Source organism: Panthera uncia (assembly GCF_023721935.1).
Source record: "Panthera uncia isolate 11264 chromosome B3 unlocalized genomic scaffold, Puncia_PCG_1.0 HiC_scaffold_1, whole genome shotgun sequence".
Lineage (NCBI taxonomy): Eukaryota > Metazoa > Chordata > Mammalia > Carnivora > Felidae > Panthera > Panthera uncia.
Window position 1 is genome coordinate 84537457 of NW_026057582.1, and position 25536 is coordinate 84562992.

Below are 25536 nucleotides of genomic sequence, written 5' to 3' on the forward strand. Positions count from 1 at the left end.
CTCACGTATGCCTAGCAGTGCTGGGCATGTGGCAGATTGTTCGATAAATAACTTTTGGATGGACAAATGGACAAATAAGTGGCCTTTCAGTCAACTTAATCTATCACGGTACTAGGTTAGTCCTTTGGGACCTTCTTAAAAGCATATGTTCTTCCTAACTTCTATTCCAGATTTTTAAAAAATTGTGCCTATTTTTTTTTTAGCTTTCTGGGTATTTGAAATCCAGATAAATGGATGTTTTACTGAATAATGAAATTGTGAGCAGAGTTGTTCATATACTCTCTCTCATTAGGATCTGTTCCTTTTCAGGTCTGGTATGACTCTAAAACAGGTACTCATTGGGAAGGAGCATGTACTGTGAAGATCCCAGTAACTTTGGACACTGTAAGTTGTTTTCAGGCTGTAATTTTTACCTACTGTGCTCTATCAGTCTGCTTGGACTGCCGTGATAAAACACCATAGACTGGGTGGCTTAACCAACAGAAGTTGGTTTTCTCACAGTTTGGGAGGCCAGATGTTCCAGATTAAGGGGCCAACCAATTCATTTCCTGCTGAGGACTCTCTTCCTGGCATGTAGACAGCCTCCTTCTTTCTTTGCCCTCACATGGCAGAGGGAGAGCATGCACTCTTTGGTGTCTCTTCTTATAGACACTAGTCCTATAAGATCAGGGCCTCATTTTTTGGCCTCATTTAATCTTAATTACCTCTTTAAAGGTCCTGTTCCCAAATACAGTCACATTGGTGGTTGGGGCTTCAACATATGAATCTTGTCGGGACACAAACATTCAGTCCATAACATGTGCCTGCATAGCGAGAACCAAGGACATAGTGTTCTGCATAACAACACTTCTACAGAGAGAGTCAAAAAGCAGATTAATGGTTGCATAGGGATGGGGCAGAGAGAGGGCTTGGGAGCAATGGGGAATGACTGCTAATGGGTACAGAGTTTCTTTTTAGGGTGATGAAAATGTTTCAAAATTGATTGTGGTGATGGGTACATGACTCTCAATATGCTAAAAAACATTTAATTGTACATTTTAAGTGGTTGAATCATATGGCATGTAAATTATACCAATAAAGCTGTTAAAATGTGAGAAAAAAAGAATAAACATATAGCCTGGTTTCACGGTATGAAACATCAAGGACAAACAATTCTTTCCCATATATTTACATTTTTATGTGTAAGAAAAATAGTAACACTGAAAATGGAGTAAAAATCTGGTCACCACACACACCATATGGAATGTCTTTCTACCAGACCAAGTCACAAAACATGAGTTTTCAGTTGTAACCCTGGACCTCTAGGTGCAAGGAAGGCTGTCAGTTTCGATGTTGGAATCACAGGGGCCCATCCCACCTGAACTTGTGAAGGGGAGTTTGCTCTTGCAGCTAAATCACAACCACTACTGCAGGCCCTAAGTAGTTTTAAGAGTAAGAAACATTTATTGATGTCGTTTTTTGAAAGCTGTCATCAGCAGTATGAACTCCATAATAAAATGATTTCAAATTTCAACTTTCAGATCTAGAAGAGACTTTAACATTCATCGACTTGAGTCTCTCATGCTTACAGAGGAAGAAACTGAGTTCAGAGAAGTTAAATTACTTGTCCAGGCTTATGGCTAGATTTTGGCAGAACTGAGATAAGAACCCAGGCCAGCCGCACTCCCACTTCAGAGCCCATTCTGTACTAGCCTACTACCTCGGTCTTTGAGAAAAGAAAAGACGAAGCGATGGGCTGATGAGGGTGGGGAGATAAATGCACTTTACTCCTTGCTGCCAACTGTGAGTCAGGCAGAAGGTGGACATCTTATCTACTCCACCCTCACACCCAACTTCATCTGTATTCGTGTACTTTTCTCCCTCTGGTACTTTACTCAGTGAAGTACAAGCCCCCATGTGATCTAGGGAGCTTCCTTACAGAGGACTGTATGGGGAGGCAGGAGACCTCCTGGGCTTTCTGTGCTGGGAATGCCACTCCAGAAGAACCATAGGTATGGGCCATGTCTATAACACTGTTGTTAGAGTCACTTAAAGTGCTTTCGGGGTTTCTATAACAGAAGTTTCACAAATTTACTCTCAGAATTGAGTCAGGCATCCTGGTGACTTAGGAAAGCAGGGAGCAGGAAGGGTATGGACTCTAGTGAGTAAGGACAAAGTCATCTCCCTGAAACCAAGAAACTATAATTTTTTATAGGCACACGTACATACATGTGGGCCTACTTACACAGGCAGAAAAACTCACTCCTTAGCAGGGCCCTGGTGAAACATGTGTATTATGTTGACAAGCAAATTAAAAATACAAAACAGGAACTACTGATAGGATAGGCAGAAGAGGTAACAAATTGATGAAGGGTGAGAAGTTTCCCTAAGAATTAAAAAATGGACCATTTTTTTTTTAGTGTTTGAACTCTTCCTTTTAATGCCAGGGCTTCCATATTTTCCATCTCTGTGCTCACAGATTTACTTTGCTGTTGAGTCTATACTTGTAAAGAATGTGAATCTTAGAGCACCTGGGTGGCTCAGTCAGTTAAGTGCCTGACTTCAGCTCAGGCCACGGTCTCACAATTCATGGGTTTGAGCCCCATTATCGGGCTCTGGAGCCTGGAGCCTGCTTCGGATTCTGTGTCTCCTCTCTCTGCCCCTCCCCCACTCGTGCTTTGTCTCACTCTGTCTCTCAAAAATAACTAAATGTTGTAAAAAAATTTTTTAAAAGAATGTGAGTCTTGTACCATGAAGTATTTTTAGATTCTACTTTGAGATTGCCTTTTACAAATGCTCCTTCCCCAAGAGTATTGTTCTGTTATAGATACCAGTGTTTCAACGAGGTGGAAGTATAGTGCCCATAAAGACAACTATAGGAAAATCCACAGGCTACATGACTGATTCCCCATATGGACTCCGGGTGGCTCTCAGCACTAAGGTATTTGGAAAATGTTACCTTTACACAACTCATTCGTTACTACTTTATCTCTTTACAGGAGTAGTAGCCTTCTGAGTATGTGGTAGTATTTAAAAATGATACACCCCAGTTAGTTATGGGATGGGTGTTTCTGATGTTTTGAAACATTTCAGATTCACTGTCCAGCTTGTCTGACTTTCATGGAATTGTACTTAAGAGAACTCTGAGAACTAGAAATGTTAGCAATTTCCTCTGGAGCATCATGACCTTGGTGCTCTGCAGCTTGGCCTTGATTACCACTGGACTAAATGCTCACTGGGCATAGTCAGCCTGCCACATGGATTAGCCCTAAAATTCAGTCTCCTCTAAGAGGGTACCTGTATCTATGCAACATTTCAGCAACACCGACCCCACCCAATGACTTTTGTTCTCATCAGATGGCTCAAACAACTAAAATTTCCTGGGGTAAAGCTTAGAAGGATCCAGAATTTGTATGTCCTTTTCAGAAGATCTTTTGAGCCAAATGAAACCTATAGCAGATTTCTTTCTTATCCTTTTGCCCAAATACACTTCCAACACAAATTCTTACTCTTGCACAAATATTATAAAATAATTAAACTTTATTTTTCTTACATCTTTCTTTTCCATCTACTTCACTTAGACATGTCTTCTTGGACCAAACTATGAGTCTCAGACCACAGAATAAATACAAGAGACTCGAGATCCATAGCACATCAAACATTGTCAATAACAATAAACTGCCATATGGAGTGCTGTGACATTGTTTGACATGCCAAAGGGGTCCTCCTACTGAAACGAAGAAGGAACTTCTATTGTCTAAATGGAGGGTTTCTAAAGATAGTTGATCTCCTCCATTATATACTACATTTTTTTTAGCTTCGTTTTATTGTGTGAACTTTTCTTGACCTGTCGTCTCATTTTAAGATACTATTTTCAAAGAAGCCACCTGTGCCACTGACCATATTTCGTAGTTTAAATTTTTTTCAGCAAGGTCTCTTTGTGCTCCTCTTATGTGACTTCCTTATTCATATTAATTCACCAATGGGCACTGAATGTATATATTTGTATGACTACATTGTGCAGCTTGAATAGTAAGCTTTTGTTTAATAAAATTTTTCACAGATTTTTTAATCCCTCTAGTGGGTGACATTCTTTTCCTAGTAAGCTATTATATAAGCAGATTCTCTCCCTATGATTCACTCTCCAGGGTTCTGCCGTGGGTGAACTCTATCTCGACGATGGCCATTCATTCCAGTACCTCCACCAGAAGCAATTCTTGCATAGGAAGTTTTCATTCTTGTCAGGTGTTTTGACCAACAGGTAATAGCAGCTAAAAAACTGTGTGCTTTCTTAAATAAATTATGCTATCCTCAAAAGCACAGCTGTTGTTTTAAGGTACTATTTAAAGAAAGTAATGATGAAGGCCATTTGTGGAGTATTTTTCTTTTTTTTTTTTTTAACTTCACTAAGATATAATTGACAAGTAAAAATGTAATGTATTTAAAGCATACAACATGGTGATTTGCTGTATGTATATACTGTAAAAGGATTCCCACCATCAAGTTAATTAGCTCACCCATCACCTCACATATTTACCTTTTTTGGTTTGTTTGTTGTCTTGTTCTGTTTTAGTGAGAACACTTAAGTTCTACTCTCTTGGCAAATTTCAATTATAGGATATAGTATTGTCAACTATGGTCACCATCTTATATGTTAGATCCTGAGACCTTATTCATCTTATAACTGAAAGTTTGTACCCTTTAACCAGCCTCTCCTTCCATTTGCAAATAGAAACAATTTTACTACTTCCTTTCCAATTTGGATGCCTTTTATTTCTTTTTCTTGCCTAATTGCTCTACCTCGGGTGTCCAGTACTATGTTGAACAAAAATGGTGAGGAGTCGGCATCCTTGTCTTCTTTCTGATCTTGTTTCAGCTTTTCTCCACTGAGTATGATGTTAGCTGTGCACTTGTCAAAACAGCTTTTATTTTGTTGAGATACATTCATTCTATACTCAATTTGTTGAGAATTTTTATCATGAAGAGCTGTTGAATTTTTTCCAATGCTTTTTCTATATCTACTGAAATAATCATATTATTTTTATCCTTCTTTTGTTAATGTACTGTATCACATTTATTGACTTGCCAATGTTGAAGCATCTCTGTATCCCAGGAATAAATCCCACTTCATCATGGTGTATGATCCTTTGTTGAGGAATTCTGCATCTGTGTTCATCAAGGATATTGGCCTGTCATTTTCTTTTCTTATAAGTATCCTTGCTAGCTTTGGTAGTGTTCCACTCTTTGGAAGAGTTTGAAAAGGACTGATAATTCTTTAAATGTTTGATGGAGTTCAATAGCAAAGCCATCTGGTCCTGGACTTATCTTTGTTGGCAGTCTTTTATTACTGATTCACTATCCTTACTAGTAACTGACCTGTTCAGATTTTCTATTTCTTCATGATTCAGTATTGGTAGCTTGTATGTTTCTAGGAATTTATCCATTTCTTCTAGCTTATCCACTTTACTGGTGTGTAATTATTCCTAGTAGTTTCTTATGATCCTTAGTATTTCTGAAGTATCAAATGTAACGTCTCCTCTTTCATTTCTTATTTTATTTATGTATTTATTTATTTATTTATTTAAATTCTAGTATAGTTAACATATAGTGATATGTTAGTTTCTGATTGTACTTACTTGAGTCCTCTTTTTGTTGGTGAGTCTAGCTAAAGATTTGTCTATTTTGTTTATATTTATTTTTCTAATGTAAGTAACCTCTACATCCAAGGTGAAGCTCAAACTCACAACCCCAAAATCAAGAGTCACGTGCTTTACTGACTGAGCCAGCCAGGTGCCCCAGCTTATTTATTTGTTTTTTAATTATCTCTTAGTTTCATTGACCTCATATTGTCTTCTTAGCCTCTGTTCCACTTATTTTCACTCTGACCTTTGTTATTTCCTTCCTCCTACTTTCTTTGGGCTTAGTTTGTTCTTCTTTTTATAGTTCCTTGAGGTGTAAAGTTAGATTGTTTATTTAAGGTCTTTTCTTTTTCTTAATGTAGGCATTTATTACTATAAGCTCCCCTCTTAGAATTGCTTTTGCTGCATCCTGTAAGTTTTGATATGTTGTGTTTCCATTTTACTTTGTCTAGGATACTTTATTTCCCTTTTGACTTCTCTTTGACACATTGGTTGTTTAGGAGCATGTTATTTAATCTCCAAGTATTTGTGACTTTTCCAGTTTTCTTCTTGTGATTGATTTCTGCTCTCCTACTATTAGGGTTAGAAAAGATGCTTGATATAATTTCAGTCTTTTTAAATTTGTTAAGACTTATTTTGTAGTCTAACATATGGTCTATCCTGGAGAATGTTCCATGTGTGCTTGGGAAGAATATGTATTTTGCTGCTACTGAATGGAATGTTCTATATATATATCTATTAAGTCTATTTGGTCTAACATGTAGTTTAAGTCCACGTTTTCCTTATTGGTTTTCTGTCTGGATGATCTATCCATAGTTGAAAGCGGGGCACTGAAGTCCCCTGCTATTACTGTATTGCTGTCTATTTCAACCTTCAGATCTACTAATATTTGCTTTATATATTTAGGTGTTCTGATATCGGGTGCATAAATATTTACAAATGTTATAACCTCTTAATGAATTGACCCTTTTATCATTATATAATGATCTTTGTTGTCTCTTATTACAGTTTTTGGCATAAAGTCTGTTTTGTTTGATATAAACATAGCTAGCTCTGCCTTTTTTTGATCTCCATTTGCATGGAATATCATTTTTCATCCCTTCACTTTCCTTCTGTATGCTTCCTTAAAGCTGAAGTGGGTCTCTTATAGGTAGCTGGGTATTGACTTTTTAACCACTCAGCAGCCGTGTCTCCATTGATTGGAGAATTTCGTTCAAATACACTTGGGAGTACTTATTGATAGGTGGTTTGAGGGCTCATATCTCAGGTGGGAGGCCTTAAAACTGGGGTACTAGAAGTGTGGTCCAAGCCCTTCACTCTTCAGGGAGAAGTTGGGATTTGGGAGTTCCCCTTCCACTTGTATGGCACTGCCCTGGGGGTAGGGAGTGAGAGTGTGTCTTAGCCTTTCCTACCTGTTTCGATGTGGATATTTTCGCAGTCACTCAATGTGTGGGAGTCACTCAGGTAGTTTCTGTATCTCCAGAAGGGAATTGCTCCACCTGTAGCTTTACGTTCAGTATCTCCATGAAAGGAGGGAAATTCAGGGACCTCTTGTGTTGCCATCTTGGTCTGGAATTTCCCTGGAGTATATTTCAGTCACTCCATGAATCTTCCTTCCTTATTGTCTCCATCTTCCTTTTCCTCCCTCTCTAAAACATAAAAAAGAATTCAATTTAAGTTCTGATTAATCCCATGTATTGCCCCATTCAACAAGTGATTAAATATCTGAGTTCTTAATTTGATTGCAGTGTCGAAGTCACATTTGTGACTTCAGTGTCCTTAGGTGATATCTCTCCAAATGGCTTGTCAAAGGGAGACTGGTTTGTCTACTGGTTAGGCAGTCCTCAGCACATGGAATTATCTTTTTCCTTCTCTTCATCTTAGTAAACGTGGCAACCGTATTGTTCTTGCCTCCATAGGGAAAGATGGGAGAGGAACCCACAAGGCTGGGATGTTGACCTAGTAACCAGTCCAAACCCCTATTCTCCTCCTTTTCCTAATCCCCTTTGCATCTATTCCAGTTGTGCTGACAAAAGAGGTCATCATCCCAGCAAGTGTGTGGTGGAGCGGGTCTTCGTCCTTGGCCTCAAGAAGCAGCCATCTTCTGTGACCACCCATTCATCTGGTGAGGAAACAGTTCATTTGTTTTTGTAAACATGGAAGTATCTCTTCACCCAGTGAAGAGATGATTAGTCCCAAAACTGATGTTGTGTGCTCAACTGAGTGGACCCTGTACTTTCTGAAATACACTGGTCAAATACCCAGGTGTCTCAAAGGAGCAAAGCCACCCTGCTTCTCCTCATCGACTGGTCTTTCCATGAACTATAAGATGTTAACATTTTTCTAAGGGAAATTATTTGGGGCTTGAAAAATATTGTAACTTCTCTGAATATTTTGTTTAACTGTAGCTGTCTGAAGCTGCAGAGAATCGTACCCATGTTTATGGAGTTTCTTAAAAGGATACATCCTTTCTTACCTGCTGAACTTCTTTGTTCCTTACAACTCCTTTTCAACCAATCTTGCACTCAAAATGATAGAGGGTTTAATCTTCAAAAAATTCATGGAAGTCCATGGGTAAAAGTGCTATTCAGCTGGATTTTCCTACATGGGGCTTAAGGTTTTATGACCAAGTCAGAAATATTTTATATTTGAAAGAAAGATCTTTCTCTCCTAGATATTCATCAAACTTTTCCTGCTATTGTCTTGATATTTAGACGGTAAAGAAGAGCCTGTGGTTTTTACATATTGTACCACAATGTCCACCCTGAGCCTGGAGAAGCTGTCACTGAACATCGGCGCTGACTGGGAGGTCCACATCAAATAACTGTGACGTGCACCCAGTGACAGGCGCAGGAAGCAGCCTGCACCTTTCAGCCTTTCCCTTGGCCTTTTCTGATATTTGTGCTGCGTGCTAATTGACTTCTCTGGCTAACAATTAGCTTTCATTAGGCACCACTTTACTAACAAAAACAGATTTCAGGTTTTACATTTTTAGAGGTACTAGGAATACTTTTTGGGTCAAACACCACCTCATCTCCTAGATGCAGGCAGCCCTGAGACTTTTATAGAATTCATTAATCTTCCATTGCTTCTTGGACTGTGGCCCTGTGGTCAGCACTGTGGCCCAATGAGTAGCTTCTCTTTAAGCACAGCTGGATGGTTGTGTGTGTGTGTGTGTGTGTGTGTGTGTGTGTGTGTGTGTGTTTAAGTAAACTCTACCCTCAATGTGGGGCTTAAACTTACAACCCAGAAATCAAGAGTTGCATGCTTTACGGATTGAGCCAGCGAGGCGCCCTGGATGGATTTGTTATATATGAGATGTGGGCCAAACCCACTGTTTGTGGCCCATTTGTGGAAGCTTGCCTCAGGCCATGCAGCAGGATCAGTCTGGCTACAGTGGCTGAGCTACTCAGGGCCTGTCTCCAAGGGGACAGCAGCCTCTCCTACCCCTCGGTCATCTTTCACCCACTTAGATGTGGGCAAAACCACCCTTTTCTGCTTGCACTGCATACGCTGAAGCAACAGGGAATTATTCTCCCCTAAAGATTGACTGTGAAGCACAAAGGATTCTTTTCCCTGTTGTGCTTGTTGGGCTTCAAAGTTCCCAATTAATCTTCTTAAAATCCTAATTTACCTTAATTGTTTTTATTAAATACTGTTTACTGACCACAGAAGATTTGTAACATGAGTAAGCTATATTTTATAATTAATAATAACATGAACACCCATGTCCCCACAACTGAACTTCAGAGATAGAACACAGGGCCAGGATGAGGGTGAGGTAAGTCAGGCACAAAAACTCTTGCCTTGGGCACAAAATTAAGGGGGTACCAAAAAATGCAATAATCAAAATAAATAATATTTTAGTGTAGTATTTTTCAAAATCAAAATTAATGCAAAAAATAATCCATGATGAACAAAATATCAAAATTTTAAATAAAGACAGGATCAGTACTACTAAGTTTTCTTTCTCCCTTGGTCCCCCATATGGCTTGGCATGGGCTAAAAAGCATTATGGAACACCAGTTCCTCCGGCTGCTTCCTGCTCTGGAGACACCAGTGCCTCTTCGCTGCCTGTTACTGCATCTGTAGGGCAGCCTCGTGTGCTCAGCACGTTTTCATGTTTCCTCCACTGAGCCACTTGACAACTGCCACCTCTGTGTCTTCTGTGCCCTGGGCCCCATTATCCGCCACTTTCCCCCTTCCCATGCAGCTCTTACCATCCATTGAGGCCCAACTCAAATGCCACTTTTCCATTAAGCCTATCTAAATCCTCTGTCACCCCCACACCCCTGGACCCATGCACGGTTACTTTGCTCATCTCTGAAATGCTGTTCCACTTATAATGTGCGCTTTCCCAGCATCCTCAGGGCAGTCCCTTAATGTTTCAGCTTTGTCTATCTTGTTCCCCTGCTAGAGTGCATGTTCCTCGAGAGCATATTTGTCTTCTGTCTGCCAGAGCACCATTATACTTGCCTTTCAGTAACCAATGGCTACAATTAGTTAACTGATGGATTTGACTGATTAAAAAGTGAGAATTTAATGTATTTGTTTCCGATTTACTTTTCTGACAGGACTCTTCCCTCCAGATGTAGCAAACATTGTGCATTTCCTTGTGGACACATTGCATTATATCAGTTGAGATTTCACCTTTGCACCACACCACATAGACATTCACAGATTCTTTGCTATTTCTGTAAGTCTTGCAATTCAGGAGAAAGGAAGAAGTCTACATTAGCTGAAGCCGTATTTCCCAGCTTCGAACTTCCCTTAGCAACCTACAGTAAGACTTAACCTGAAAACTGGGTGCTTTTACCTAATACATGATGATGGTTTTTAATGGCATGTGAAGCTGAATAATTAAGACCTATCTTTAGATTAACATGTATTGCATTTATTCTTCCATGTAAAATATTTTTTGGAGAAAGGAATGAAACTGCTCTGTCTTGACGCAGAATGGTACTGAAAAGTTCTCCGAGAGTCAGAGTGGAGAGAAATACAGTCTGGGTGTTCATTGTTCTCTGCTTTTACGGCTTCTCACACTTCACCTGCCTCCTGTTTCTGCAGCTGTTACCAGAGCGTTCTGTGGGCATGGGTTGGCCTGCAGGTGTTCAGTTACCTTGTTGATTGTGGCTAATTCTTGATATGTGTTCTCAGGAAACTGGATTTCAAGTAAGAATTAGAATTTTCAACAGTTGGGAATGCAAGCTGGTGCATCCACTCTGGAAAACAGTATGGAGGTTCCTCAAAAAACTAAAAATAGAACTACCCTATGACCCAGCAACTACACTACTAGGCATTTACCCACGGGATACAGGTGTGCTGTTTAAAAGGGACACATGCACCCCCATGTTGATAGTAGCACTATCAATAATAGCCAAAGTATAGAGAGAGCCTGAATGTCCATCAATGGATGAATGGATAAAGAAGATGTGATTTATATATATATACAATGGAGTATTACTCGGTGATCAAAAAGAATGAAATCTTGCCAGTTGCAACTACGTGGATGGAACTGGAGGGTATTATGCTAAGTGAAATTAGAGAAAGACAAAAACCATATGACTTCACTCATATGAGGACTTTAAGAGACAAAACACATGAACATAAGGGAAGGAAAACAAAAGTAATATAAAAACGGGGAGGGGAACAAAACAAAAGAGACTCATAAATGTGGAGAACAAATTGAGGGTTACTGGAGGGGTTGTGGGAAGGGGGATGGGCTAAACGGGTAAGGGGCATTAAGGAATCTACTCCTGAAATCATTGTTGCACTATATGCTAACTAATTTGGATGTAAATTTTAAAAAATAATAAATAAAACAAGTTAAAAAAAAGCCCCCCCCCAAAAGAATCTTCAACAGAGATTGAAACAAAGCTCTCAAATGCATAATGTGCCAGGAATGAGTTGACAAATCCGTTTAAATCAGAAAGTGCCCAACAGAAAAACAGGCAAAGGTAATTCATAAAAGAAAGTAAAACAGACAAAATGAGCATGAAGAGTGCTCAGCCTCAGTCATAATCAAAGAAATGATTTTTTCCCCCAACTGGCCAAGATTTAAAAAAGTGAAAATGTCCAGCACTGATATTAGTGTAGCGAATAGGCCTGCTCATGCATCATTAGTGGAATTATAAATAAGGATAATCTACCAGGATGAGTAGTTGGCAATAATATCAAAACCTTACATTTGCATACTCTAACCCATCGATTCCACTTTAGATAAACCAGATGAATTGCTCAGAGCTCCTAATTGCAATGTGGTTTACACTGTGGACAACTAGGAATTAGCTAAGTGTTCTTTAACAGGGGACTTGTTAAATATAGCCCTTTCATACTGCAGAATACTGTACAATTATTAAATAACAGCCTTAATGTATATCAACATAGAAGTATGTTTTTGTTAAATGTTTACTGAGTGATTTCATTTATGTAAACATTATCATAAACTGAAACTGAGGGACATCCTATACTCTTCAAAATGTGAAGGCCATGAAAAACAACAGGTCTGAGGAAGTGTTTCAGATTGAAGGGGGTACAAAAGAGACGTGACAACAGATATGTGATCCTGGGCTGGAATCTGGGCCTATAAAGGACATTATTGGGACAGTTGGCAAAATTTAGATGGGATCTTTTGATTACATGGTAATTTTCCTAATTTTGAGGGTTATCCTGTGATTACATAGAAGAATTTCCTTGCTTTTAGGAAATGTATACTGAAGTATTAAAGGGTAATGGGTTATCCCATCTCTAAGTTACTCTCAAATGGCTCAGAAAAAAATTTTATTTATGTCTGACAAAGAGAGAAGGCAAAATGTATTTAAATGCTATGATTGAAGAATCTGGATTAAGGGTATATAGGAACTCCTTACGCTATATTTTCCACTTTAAGTTTTAAACTTTTTCAAAACAAAAAGTTGGGCCATATCTCTATAGGATCTAACAGCTTTTAAATGTTTGCTTTCTGTTACTGTAAAAGCTTATAAGCTGTGGCATATAAAATAGGGTGAAGCAAATGGATTTAAAAAAGAAGATACCTTGATTCTGATGCTGCAGACCACTTCAGAATGTTCCTCGGATCAGCTGTTCTCCACCTGAGAAGTGCTGGGCCAAGCCACGTCCTCTACTTCAGGGACACAAACAGCATCCTCTTGTTAGCTAGGATACCAAGGGGGAGTTACTCATATCTAAGGGCTGAAAGCCTTCAGCAGAAGGAAGGAGGGGGAAGGAACAAAAGCAGGGAAGGAATGTGTTTTGTTTTGCAGAACCAGCAGCCAGCCAAGGGGACTCCCCACTAGGTCTTTCACCTGATAGCCTCTTGTGCAAGCCAGTGTAGGCCAGTTTGGACTGTGGACCTGAGCAGAAGCCTCCCTGAGTGGTCCTAAAGTTAACTTTGGCTCATTATAATACCAGATCTCCTCCTTTGGGCTGAGTGTTCTGCTGTTTTTCAAACATACAGCATGTGCATTAGCATGTTGACATGTGAGTTATACGCAGTTGAAACAAAATGCTAAGAATAGAATATAAGGCTCCTAATATATATGCAAGTTCCCTGCCCCTGCCCCCTAATACATTGAATGAAAGCTTCCTGTACTAACCCCACAGGAAGACAGTACTTTCAGAGCTATCTGTCTTCTTACTTGTAACAAGTAATACAAAGTTCTTTGTTTTCAGCACTTCCTTGGGTTGTGTTCAACTTAATGCACATCAAGCGGCAACGCCCTTGAGTTCAGTTACACTCTGAGCAGCAGGCCAGCAGCCCCTGACCCTACACACCCACACTGTGGCAGCACTGTATGTTGCTTCACCACAGAGGTCTTAATTGACTGCGGGAGCTGACCAAAGAACCTTTGGAAGGGTTCACACGAAGAAATAGAATACATGTTTAGGGGGGCATTTATTTCGGGCAGATGACTAGCATCGTGGCCAGAGAAAGTCCTTCATGCATTTGGAAGGCCAGTTTCGTCACCGTCCTACTCTTCCCAGATCTGAGTTATCCAGCAGATCCTGGCAATGGTGGATCTGAGGCTGTCAGTTCCTCAAAGAAGTGATCCCAAGAAGTAGGTTCCAGTTTGGTACCAAGACATTCTCTGAGAATGCCCAAGGAGGTTGGTTACACTTAGGATTGACCTATAGGACTAATTATGCTCCAGGCACAGCTCACTTCAGAACCAGGTGAACTTCCATGTGTCAGCATCACCAGGACCAATCCCAGATCAGGCCATCCTCCTAACTGCTCCCTAGAGGAGAAAGGGTAGATTGTTGCCAAGAGTTTGTCTTAAAGTTGCGCTGAGCCCTATATCCTGGTTAACTAAAACCAGTGAGTCAGATTGCCATAGCCTTAGAGGAGACTGCAAGTCTGGAATTTTGGGCTGAGTGCAGAGTTCTTTCACTTTCTCACATCTCTTTCAGTAGCAGACTATCATAATGATAGGCAGCAGAAAGACAAACACATAAATATCTGGAGCTTAATGAATTTTTGCCCATAATTGACCATCTTACCTAAGAGCGTTCTGGATAATGGAATTCCTATGACCATATCAAGCTTTCCACTCTGCTTTTAAGATTTTCACCTACCAACCCCTCTGAATGCCTTGCGTAAATTCCAGGGGCAGTACCCTAGACTAAAATAACTTCTTAGCCCCGGGCCTAGAAAGCCACCTGCAGCTCCACTGGAAACAGATTACTATATTAACCACAGACAATAGAGGCCATATAACTAGCATTCTAGGTGAAATTGGCATCTGATATCAGATCTGCCTGTCTTATGACCAACCTTGCAAAAGACTGCAGTGCCACAGAAAGGCCAGCCAGAATTCTACAGCTGCTTCTTGACAGTTGTTTCCAGCAGGGCTGTGGTATTAGATTCCTCTCCAATCAGAGCTAAGGGAAGGGGAGCCCTCACTATTTATATACAAGGATCCAGTGTTCTTATGCCTACTTCACATATTAGAGTCCTAGTTATGCCTTTAGTCGCTCCCTGGAAATCAGAAAACCTGGGGTCTGGTTTGGTTCTGCAGCGAACTGAGTGATCTTGGCCATGCCGTTTAATCTCTCCAGGCCTTAGTTTCCTCATCTCTGAAAGAAAAGAGATCATTTCTAAAATTCTGTGACTTTTCCATGATGTCACTGTAAAATTAGGGCAGATATCTCGCGTTTCCTCAGTTGTAAAATAGCATTAATCAAACCTGCAAGGTTGTCCTACAGATTTAAAATATTCTATGTGTGTGGAAAGGAAAAAATAGTAACTTTACTTTGGAGAAACGTGGTAGATACCACCTTAGCCAGGTGATCAAGATTGACATCACCTGTGATAAAACACCTCTAGATCCTGTATCCCCAAATGAGAAGGGCGCATGACTTCTATGATACTCTTCCCCCAAATCCATAACCTCAGTCTAATAATATGAAAAACATCAAACTCCAGTTGAGGGACAATCTACAATGTGATTTCCAAGTACTCTTCAAAAGTAGCAAGTCATGAGAGGCAAAGACTGTGGAACCATCAGAGACTGGAAGACACTGAGGAGACATTACAATGCAGTACAGGATCTTGGATCAGATCCTGTAACAGAAGAGGGAAAAAAACCATTAGTGGAAACACTATCAAATCAAAATATGTCTTGTAGTTTAGTTAATACTATTTTACCAAAACTAATTTCTTAGTTTTGATCATTTACCATGGTTACATGAGGTGTAAACACTAGGGGATGCCGAGCGAAAGGTATACAGAAACTCTGTACTATCCTGTAACTCTTTCGTAAATCTAAAATTACTTTAAAATTAAAAGTTTTAAAAACTATATGAAGAGGCTAGCTCACAGTGGACGCTCAATGAATGATGGGTGTTATAAGCAAATGCATTTCCTCCAATAGAGTTGAATCAAAGAAATATTTATTGGGGCACCTGGGTGGCTCAGTCGGTTGAGGGTCCGACTTTGGCTCAGGTCATGATCTCACAGTTCATGAGTTCGACCCCTGCATCGGACTCTGTGCTGACAGCTTGGAGCCTGGAGCTTGCTTTGGATTCTGTGTCTCCCTCTCTCTCTGCCCTTAACCCACTGGCATTCTGTCTCTGTGTCTTTCAAAAATAAACATTAAAAAAAAAAGAAATATTTATTGATGGAAAAGACAGTGATACAAAGCCATTGATTGGCCTTGTCGGTGCAAAAGAAACCATTCCAACCTCAGATAGCGTGTGACATTGCCTGAAATATGTTATAAAAGCTAGTTCTTTATCCTTGACGAGACTTCCGGGATCGAAATGCACAGCTGTTCATTATCTGCCCTTTGTTCTTGGGCTCAGATTGGATTTCTCCCTGATGGCATGAGGCAGCTGAATAAACCTTGTGTTTGGACCCACTAATCTGAAGGGGTTTCATCCACAACGATTGATAGAGCAAAGTGAATAGCACCTTGTACTCTGTGTTTGATATTCCCATCCTGCTCTGACAATAGGCTCATCTTATCACATACTCAACTTAGTTACTAAGTTACTTAGTTAGACTGCCAAGGAAAGAAAAGTCGGCAGGTGTGTGGCCCAGAGACAGCTCCAACCACAGGGGCAAATTGACCAAGAAATTTTTATTGCATTAGCAAAGCAAGAGAAGGGTAAGAAATTTCTCCTCGCATAGGGAAATTTCATTCAGCAGATATACAACACATATTTATTAAGAGCTTTCTATGTGCTTAGCCCTGAGAGTGGGATGGGGGCCCAGAGTTTACGATCTTGAGGGCAAGTGGAAAGCTCAATAAGCAGAAACAATAAAATGTGGGTGCGTGCTGTGAATTTAAGAGTATAGAGTAGGGCTGGGACTCAAGCTTTTGATGGTGGAGAAAGGAAACTCCCCCACTTTGCTTTCCATGCCACTGGGGAGTTTGAGAGTGGAGGTCAATCTTTTTAGAGGACTTTTTAGTACAGGCAGATAGGCATGCCTCTGATTGGAGATGCTGTGACCATGTGATGCTGGGCAGACTGCACCTATCCCAGGGATGGACACATGGAAGATATTCAGTAAATAAATCTCGTAGACTGAACGCCGACTGACTGTAATTCAACCTGATCTATTAAATTGGGGTCACCTCTAAAAACAACATTTATTGAGTGCTTAAGACAATCTTGTCACTATCTTAAATGTTTTACATAAATTAAAATTGTTTAATTTTTATGATAACTCAGTAACAGAATGACTATCCACATACCCACTCTATAGGTGAGAGAACTGAGACACAGGAAGAAAGGAAGAGGTAACTCACCTAAAGTTACACAGGCACAGCCAGCAAGCAGCAAGCCCAGGCTTTGAAGCTCGGCAGTCAGCCTTCAGTCTGTCCTCCCATTTTCTGCCTCTCCAAAAGCAGTAGTAAAGGTCCTTGGGCATTTTCTTAGGGGACAGGAGGATAGGCTGATGGTTCCTATAAGCAGTAGCTCCAGACACAGGGCTCCTCAAAGCTGCAACCCCAGGGACAGTGAGCCTGGTAGTATTCCCTGTTTTGGCTATCACTTCCCACCTTGTCTCACAGCCTCTAGCCTTGGGCTGATGAGACTGGTCACATGGAAACAGGCATGGCTACAGTCTAGCACAAGCCTCCACTGAGCCACACGTGGAATGTAGCCGTCTCCTTACGGCCTGGGTAGAAGCTACCACAGATGGGTATAAAGCAAGATGGAGGCCAAGTAGGCAATTCCCTTCTCCAAGGCCACTTGTGCTCTTATCCAAGAGCCCTGATACCAACTCTTTCTGGAATGACATCCCCCAAGACCTGACAGGCAACCTGATTCAGTATCTAGTTCCACCTGCTGACTCAGATGCCTAATGTGTGCCTGCATAGTCCATACTCAGGTGTGCTTTTTGTAGCAAATCTGGTCCAGTGTTTATTTTGGGGTGTGGGGAGAGATGAGAGGTGTCTAGGTCAAGTGGGCAAGAAAGACAGGGATTTTTCTCAACTGGGGACTCTGCTGAGTGGCATTTTCCACCCAGACAGTTCCAATGAACGCTGACACCATAACATTCTAGAAGAGATGCCAAACGCAACTGAATAATGTTGATATCCTAGAGTTTTAGAAACTAAAAATTATGTTCTCAAAAATATCTAAAATATTCTCCTAGAATTCAGTGTCTCACATTCAGCCTGGCTACCTTTTCTTTGATATTGTTCTCCATTCATTCAGTGGCCTATAGTTTGATGATCTATATAGGAGCCGATTCAATAACACATCAGCAGTACTTTGTTAATTTTCAGTGTTCAACTTCCTCAAGTATTCCCCTTTCATTTCCTGACAACACCAGCACTTAATGACAACCCAGAAATGTTCCTATTCAGGTCCTTCTCTGTCCACCACGTAGCCTGCCTGCACATAGCTTCTTTTGCTCTCATACTCATAATCTTTCTTCATGCCTATTTTTAGTTTTCTTGGCTCAAGCTTCTCCAAGCCACTGAAACACAGCCCTCACTCTCTCTCTCTCCCTCTCTCCCTCTGGCATGCATGCTGCCGGTAGGAGCCCCCAGGTAAACACTCCTGCAGAAACCCTTTAGTGCTCCTTCCTCAGGAAAACCTATTTCTTCCGGATCACAGCTCAGCTTTTAAGATGGACGTAAGCTGGATGACCTTCTGATGGGCTTTGAGCTTTGAATTTGGATGTGGACATTTTCTCTCAGATGACAGAATCACTCCAACTTCCCCTTTGCCGTTGCTTCCTTTCCTTGAAGGTAGTTCTATCTTGTTTTCTTTAAAAAACCTTTTCCTTCCAAATTTGCCTGCCATGCCAACCGTCATTAGCGCATCTGTGGCCCCACGGACAGGGGCTGAGCCCAGGTCCCCGGGACCAATTCCCCAGCAGGGCCAAGGCAAGACCACCGAGGCCGGGGGCGGAAACCCAAGTGGCATCTATTCAGCCATCATCAGCCGCAATTTTCCCATTATCGGAGTGAAAGAGAAGACATTTGAGCAGCTTCACAAGAAGTGTCTAGAAAAGAAGGTTCTTTATCTGGATCCCGAGTTCCCACCAGATGAGACCTCTCTCTTTTACAGCCAGAAGTTCCCCATCCAGTTCATTTGGAAGAGACCTCCGGTGAGTAGCTTGCTGGCTGCCTGTTGGGCTTTTTCCCCTCCTAGAAGTCCTCCCACTCAGCACCTCCCCGCAGCCCCACGGTGCACATGGGCGCTGGGGGAAGGGTCCTGGCAGAGGCTCCCCAGGGCTCTGCCCTCGACTGAGGCCGAGCCCATTCTCACTCTCTTGCTCTCTTTTCCTAAAAAACATCTTGCTTTCTATAAAAGAAATTGGAATTCAGTGTAATCCAGCCTATAAAAGTAAATATCCCTTTCCCAGAACAACAACAACAAATTCTTTGTAAGAGTCCTTCAACTTCTAGGGCTAAAATCACAACGAATGACATCTTTAGTCTGCCAGCAGCCATGACTTTCTGCAACAGAGAAGCCCCAGAAAGAGGAGAGGAGCTGGCAAAGATCACTTTTTCATGCATAGAGTGTTAGGATTAGAAGGAGAAATCCTAGCACTCAGTTTCGTCCACATACTTCGCCTCACACATGAGAAAATAAAGGCGCACAGAGAGAAGTACATCCAGAGTGAGCATGACAGCCCAGAATAAAATCCTTTCTCTTTAGGTACCTCTTCCAGCCTCTGGATTTCATGTACAGTGATCCGCCAGAAAGAAAAGCATATCCTCTTGCCTCCCTTCTCTGATCAGACCACCCATATGACTCTGGTCCTTAATTCAAGAAATATTTATTGGGCATTGGTAGGGCCGGAATGCAGGCAAGCAACAAGGGAGACAGCTGTGGATAAGAAAGACAAGAAGTCCTGCTCTCCTGGAGCCTAGAGTCCTGAAGGGAAGGCTGTCAGGAGATAGCGTTCTGGGTACAGTGAGCTCAAAAGGCAAGAACTAACCTTCCCTGAGGAGATCCTTTAAGCTGAGGCCCCGAGCTATTCATTAACTTAATCAAGTGAGGCTGAAGTCCTATTCATTAGCCACGTTTTTCTTTATAACCTGAGATGAAACATCCAACAACCCTGTTCTCAGCCCCTGGGTTCCCCCAAGGGCTCCTTTCCTCTCCTGGGAGCCCTGTGGTAAGGCCTGTGACTATCCTGAGTTCTCTCTTTAAAAGAAAGTACTGGAAAGAACTTCATTCTCCAGCCCAGTCACCGCCCTGCTGCCAGAGCACTGGGATATGTCCCATCCCTGCTGAAGTATCTTCGGTGACACCGTTCTGCCCTCCCCCCATGCCTTCAGGATAACTCCAAACTCCTGAGCTGAGCTATCAGCCCTTTTCAGGCTGGCACCCTCTCCCCCAGACGGTGACACACTCAGCTCCTCTGTTGTTCCAAGTCTCCTCAGACCTCAAGGCCTTTGCTCATGCTCTCTGTCTGGAATGCCCTTGTTTTTTGTTTTGTTCTGTTTTGCTTGTTTTAATATAATTTATTGTCAAGTTGACTGACATACAGTGTATACAGTGTGCTCTTGGTTTTGGGGTAGATTCCCATTATTCATTGCTTACATACAACACCCAGTGCTCATTGCAACAAGTGCCCTCCTCAATGCCCATCACCCATTTTCCCCTCTACCCCGCTACCCCCATCAGCCCTCAGTTTGTGTTTAAGAGTCTCTTATGGTTTGCCTGCCTCCCTCCCTCTCTGTTTGTAACAAGTTTTCCCCCCTCCATTTCCCCCATGTCTTCTATTAAGTTTCTCAAGTTCCACATATGAGTGAAAAGTGGAATGCCCTTGTTTTTATCTGATTTGCTCCTCCTCACCCTCTCTCCAGTGCTCAGGTGTCACTTTCTTCAGGCTTTCACATGTCTGTTCCCTATCTGATAACAGGACCTATTCCTGTTCAACACTGGACCCCAGTAGTCAGAGAAGGGCCAGGCCCACAGTAGGTACTCAGCTGCTGGTGGTGAATGAAAACTCACATCTGAGGGCACTGACCGCCAAGAGATAAGGACAGCCCAGCATTCCAAGGCTGGGGGTTCCTAAAAGCCTTTTCTAAAATTTTTTTTTTTTAACGTTTATTTATTTTTGAGACAGAGAGAGACAGAGCATGAACGGGGGAGGGTCAGAGAGAGGGAGACACAGAATCTGAAACAGGCTCCAGGCTCTGAGCTGTCAGCACAGAGCCCGACGCGGGGCTAGAACTCATGGACCACGAGATCATGACCTGAGCCGAAGTCGGCCGCTTAACCGACTGAGCCACCCAGGCACCCCTAAAAGCTTTTTCTAATATTACTACAGAGAAAAAAACCAAAAACCTTACAAATATTGCTTTTAGTGAAATTATTGGTGGCTTTTAGTCTTAAAAGCTATACTTGCATTTCGATAAAAATGCTACCAGGGTCTATTATGCTCTAGGCACTACTTCAGTCCTAAAACTTACACTGCCATTGTCAGTGTGACATTAGGGGCACCAAAAGACCTCTTTCCAACTGTGCTCCTACCACCAACACCCCCTTACATACAGTTGAAGTGATTAAAGTCCAGAAAGGACAATCACACAAGTTGACTGAAATTGAAAGAGTGAAATGATCCCAGAACTTTCTGAAGTGTAAAGCACTTATTGGAAACGTCAGTTTTGCCTGCATTCCATAGATGTAGTGACTTTTATCAGGTTTGAGCAGTCTGAAATGGAGACTATGTCCTACGAGAGACCATTCCTGCTTTTACTATCTGAGGCACAGAATCAGTGAAAGCCAATCTGAGCTTTTCTTCATAATCAAGTTTTACTTGTTACAGTTAGATGGTGGTGGTGGTGGTGATAAGGGGAGAATTATTCAGGCCAGCTACAATTCTAGCTAAGATGATGCTGCACTTTCAGCTTTACCCTCTTAAAAGAAGAGACACCCAGGCCACCTGTCTGGGCACACCTATAATCTCTTTTCACTTGCCTATGAGTGCTACCCTCACTGCCTTTCCTCTTCTATTGGGGAGCTTCATGCATTGTGTCTCGAGGCCAAGCTATCTGATTCCTCTTGCCCCTATTTCTAGAATCAGAAAGCAAACAAACCATACAATACTTCCCAATTGTTGAGCCAGATTTTCTTGATGACAAACCCCTGGACAGAAGAGAATGGGCTTCTAGAACAGGGCCTCTGGGAAACTGATTACTCTTGCCCAATTTCATCAGGGAAATGCCAATCAAAACCAATGAGATATCACTTTGTCAGAACGGCTAAAACCTAGAAGACCATAAATAACAAATGTTGGTGAGGATGTGAAGAAAAGAGAACCCTTGAGCACTCTTGGTGGGAATGCAAATTGGTGCAGCCACTATGGAAAACACGTTCCTCAAAAAAATTAAAAATAGAAATACCATACAATCCAGTAATTCCACTACTGGGTATTTTTCCAAAGAAAACAAAAACACTAATTTGAAAAGATATACGCACCCCTATGTTTTTTGCAGCATTATTTACAATAGCCAAGATATGGCAGCAACTCAAGTGTCTATCAATAGATAAATGGATAAGGAAGATGTGGTATATATGTATATATACATATATATGCATATTGTGTATACATATATATACATATTGTGTATATATACATATATATACATATTGTGTGTGTGTGCGTGTGTATATATATATACGTATATATATATACGTATATATGTATATGTATATATATGTATATACGTATATATATATACGTATATATATATACGTATATACATATATATACATATATACATATATATATATACACACATATACACAATAGGCCATAAAAAAGAATGAGATCTTGCCGTTTGCAACAACATGGATGGACCTAGAGAGTATAATGCTAAGTGAAATAAGTCAGACAGAGGAAAATACCGAATGATTTCCCTCAAATGTGGAATCTAAAAGACAAAACAAATGAACAAAGAAAGAAACAAAGAGACCCATAAACAAAAAAAGAACAAACTGGTGGCTACCTTAGGGGAAGAGAGTTAGGGGATGGGTGAAATAAAGAGGATTAAGGGGTAAAAACTTCCAGTTATAAAATAAATAAGTCATGGAGATAAAAAGTACAATGTAGAGGATATAGTCAATAAGATTGTAATAATGTTGTTTGGTGACAGATGGTGACTGCCCTTAACGAAGTGAACACTGAGTAACGTATAGAATTGTTGAATCAATATGTTGTACACCTGAAACTAATATAACACTGTATGTTAATTACACTTCAATACAAAGAAAAAGCCCAAAATAATAATAAATAAATCATTACATTTTTCAGGTTAAGTCCTGTTAACCACTACAAAAACATCTTTGATTTTTTTTTAAGATATTTACAAGCATGCTTAACAAAATGTGAATCCTTAACATGTCAGACTCTAACTTTTCTCTTCATGAGGAAAACTCATAAGGAAAAATCAGTAAGATTCTTATAATTACAGAAAGGATAATTTCTCTCTAGGAGGGACATGATTGTTGTTTAATGGGGAAAAAAAAGAGGGAAAAATGCTAGTTTATTTACAAGAGGAAGGGAGCTAGAACAGAAACCAAAGTGGGGTGGGGGGAAGCAACAGGGCAGAAGGCCACACACTCCAATGTCATCCCTCCACTTGACCTGACACTCAAAGGCATCTTTACTCATGAACTTGTGACATGCCTGAGGCAAGTAAAAAGTAACTTTTTGGTAAAGGGGGAAGTTAGTGTCTTGAGTTACACAGGCAGAATGAGCCAACACACCCAGAAGTCAGAGTGTGGAAAGCACAGGAGTGGGGAAAGAGAGAGGCATCTAGAATCAAACTGCCAGGAACCCACTGAACTGTGGTGGGGGGGAAACGGCTCTGCCCTCTCAGAGCCTATGAGGTGGGGGTTCAAGATCTCCAAGGAACTGTGAGACCCCAACTAACACTTGGGAAGTGGTCTGCTTACAAGAGGCTGACACATGGTGAAGCCACTGTGGAAAAGAGTATGGAGCTTCCTCAAAAAGTTACAAATAGAACTATCCTATGATCCAACAATCACACTACTGGGTATTTACCCACAGAATACGAAAACACTAATTCAAAGGGATACATGCCCCCCTTTGTTTACTGCAGCATTATTTACAATAGCCACGTTATGGAAGCAACCCAAGTGCCCATCGATAGACAAATGGATAAAGAAGAAGTGGTATATATGTACAATGGAATATTATTCAGCCATAAAAAAGAATGAAACCTTGCCATTTGCAACAACATGGATGGAGCTGGGGAGTATAATGCTAAGCAAAAAAAGTCAGTCAGAGAAAGACAAATATCACATGATTTCACTCACATGTGGAATTTAAGAAACAAAACAAATGGGTAAAGGGGGAAAGAGAGAGAGACAAATTAAGAAACAGATTGGTACTTACAGAGAACAAACTGATGGTTATCAGGTGGGTGGGGGGATGGGTGAAATTGGTGATAGGGATTAAGGAGTTAACTTGTGATAAGCACCAGGTTGTCTAGGGAATTGTTGAATCACTATATTATATTATATATGTTTATATATGTTTATATAATATGTAGTAATATAACATATAAATATAATATATAATTTATATATATGATGTATAAATAATATAAATATAAAATATCTATTGTAAATATAATTATTATAAATTAAAATATATTATAATTATGAAAATTATTGTTATAAATATAAAAATATAAATAATATATAATATATAAGAATAATAAATAATAACTATATTATATACCTGATAATAACACTTAATACAGTTAACACTGTATGTTAACTGGAATTATTTTTTTAATATGAAATTTAATGTCAAAGTGGTTTCCATACAACACCCAGTGCTCATCCCAACAGGTGCCCTCCTCAATAGCCATCACCCACCCTCCCCTCCCTCCAACCCCCATCAACCCTCAGTTTATTCTCAGTTTTTAAGAGTCTCTTATGGTTTGGCTCTCTCCCTCTCTAACTTTTTTTTTTTCCCCTTCCCCTCCCCCATGGTCTTCTGTTAAGTTTCTCAGGATCCACACAAGAGTAAAAATATATGGTATCTGTCTTTCTCTGTATGAATTATTTCACTTAGCATAATACTCTTCAGTTCCATCCACGTTGCTACAAAAGGCCATATTTCATTCTTTCTCATTGCCAAGTAGTATTCCATTGTGTATATAAACCACAATTTCTTTATCCATTCGTCAGTTGATGGACATTTAGGCTCTCTCCATGATTTGGCTATTGTTGAAATTGCTGCTATAAACATTGGGGTACAAGTGCCCCTATGCATCAGTACTCCTGTATCCCTTGGGTAAATTCCTAGCAGTGCTATTGCTGGGTCATAGGGTAGTTCTATTTTTAATTTTCTGAGGAACCTCCACACTGTTTTCCAGAGCGGCTGCACCAGTTTGCATTCCCACCAACAGTGCAAGAGGGTTCCCGTTTCTCCACATCCTCTCCAGCATCTATAGTCTCCTGATTTGTTCATTTTAGCCACTCTGACTGGCATGAGGTGGTATCTCAGTGTGGTTTCGATTTGTATTTCCCTGATGAGGAGTGACGTTGAGCATCTCTTCATGTGCCTGTTGGCCATCTGGTTGTCTTCTTTAGAGAAGTGTCTATTCATGTTTTCTGTCCATTTCTTCACTGGATTATTTGTTTTTCGGGTGTGGAGTTTGGTGAGTTCTTTATAGATTTTGGATACTAGCCCTTTGTCCGATAAGTCATTTGCAAATATCTTTTCCCATTCCATTGGTTCCTTTTTAGTTTTGTTGATTGTTTCCTTTGCTGTGCAGAAGCTTTTTATCTTGATGAGGTCCCAATAGTTCATTTTTGCTTTTAATTCCCTTGCCTTTGGAGATGTGTCAAGTAAGAAATTGCTGCGGCTGAGGTCAGAGAGGTCTTTTCCTGCTTTCTCCTCTAAGGTTTTGATGGTTTCTGTCTCACATTCAGGTCCTTTAACCATTTTGAGTTCATTTTTGTG

The 25536-nt window shown here is 40.7% G+C and overlaps 2 protein-coding genes across 8 annotated transcripts in view; both read left to right on the plus strand.

Annotated features, from left to right (window-relative positions):
• GANC (glucosidase alpha, neutral C) overlaps positions 1-10161 on the plus strand; it is a 74738-nt gene extending 64577 nt beyond the window's left edge. For all 5 annotated transcript variants that reach the window (XM_049613415.1, XM_049613416.1, XM_049613417.1 and 2 more), the window contains 5 exons: positions 310-384; positions 2807-2920; positions 4128-4240; positions 7640-7743; positions 8333-10161. In XM_049613415.1, coding sequence (XP_049469372.1) covers positions 310-384; positions 2807-2920; positions 4128-4240; positions 7640-7743; positions 8333-8442 — 516 coding nt within the window. In that variant the 3' untranslated portion in view covers positions 8443-10161. The remainder of the gene's footprint in view (positions 1-309; positions 385-2806; positions 2921-4127; positions 4241-7639; positions 7744-8332) is intronic.
• An 8214-nt stretch (positions 10162-18375) lies between these two features.
• Positions 18376-25536, plus strand: part of CAPN3 (calpain 3) — a 48834-nt gene continuing 41673 nt past the window's right edge. For all 3 annotated transcript variants that reach the window (XM_049613431.1, XM_049613432.1, XM_049613433.1), the window contains exon 1: positions 18376-18684. In XM_049613431.1, the coding sequence (XP_049469388.1) occupies positions 18376-18684 (309 nt within the window). The remainder of the gene's footprint in view (positions 18685-25536) is intronic.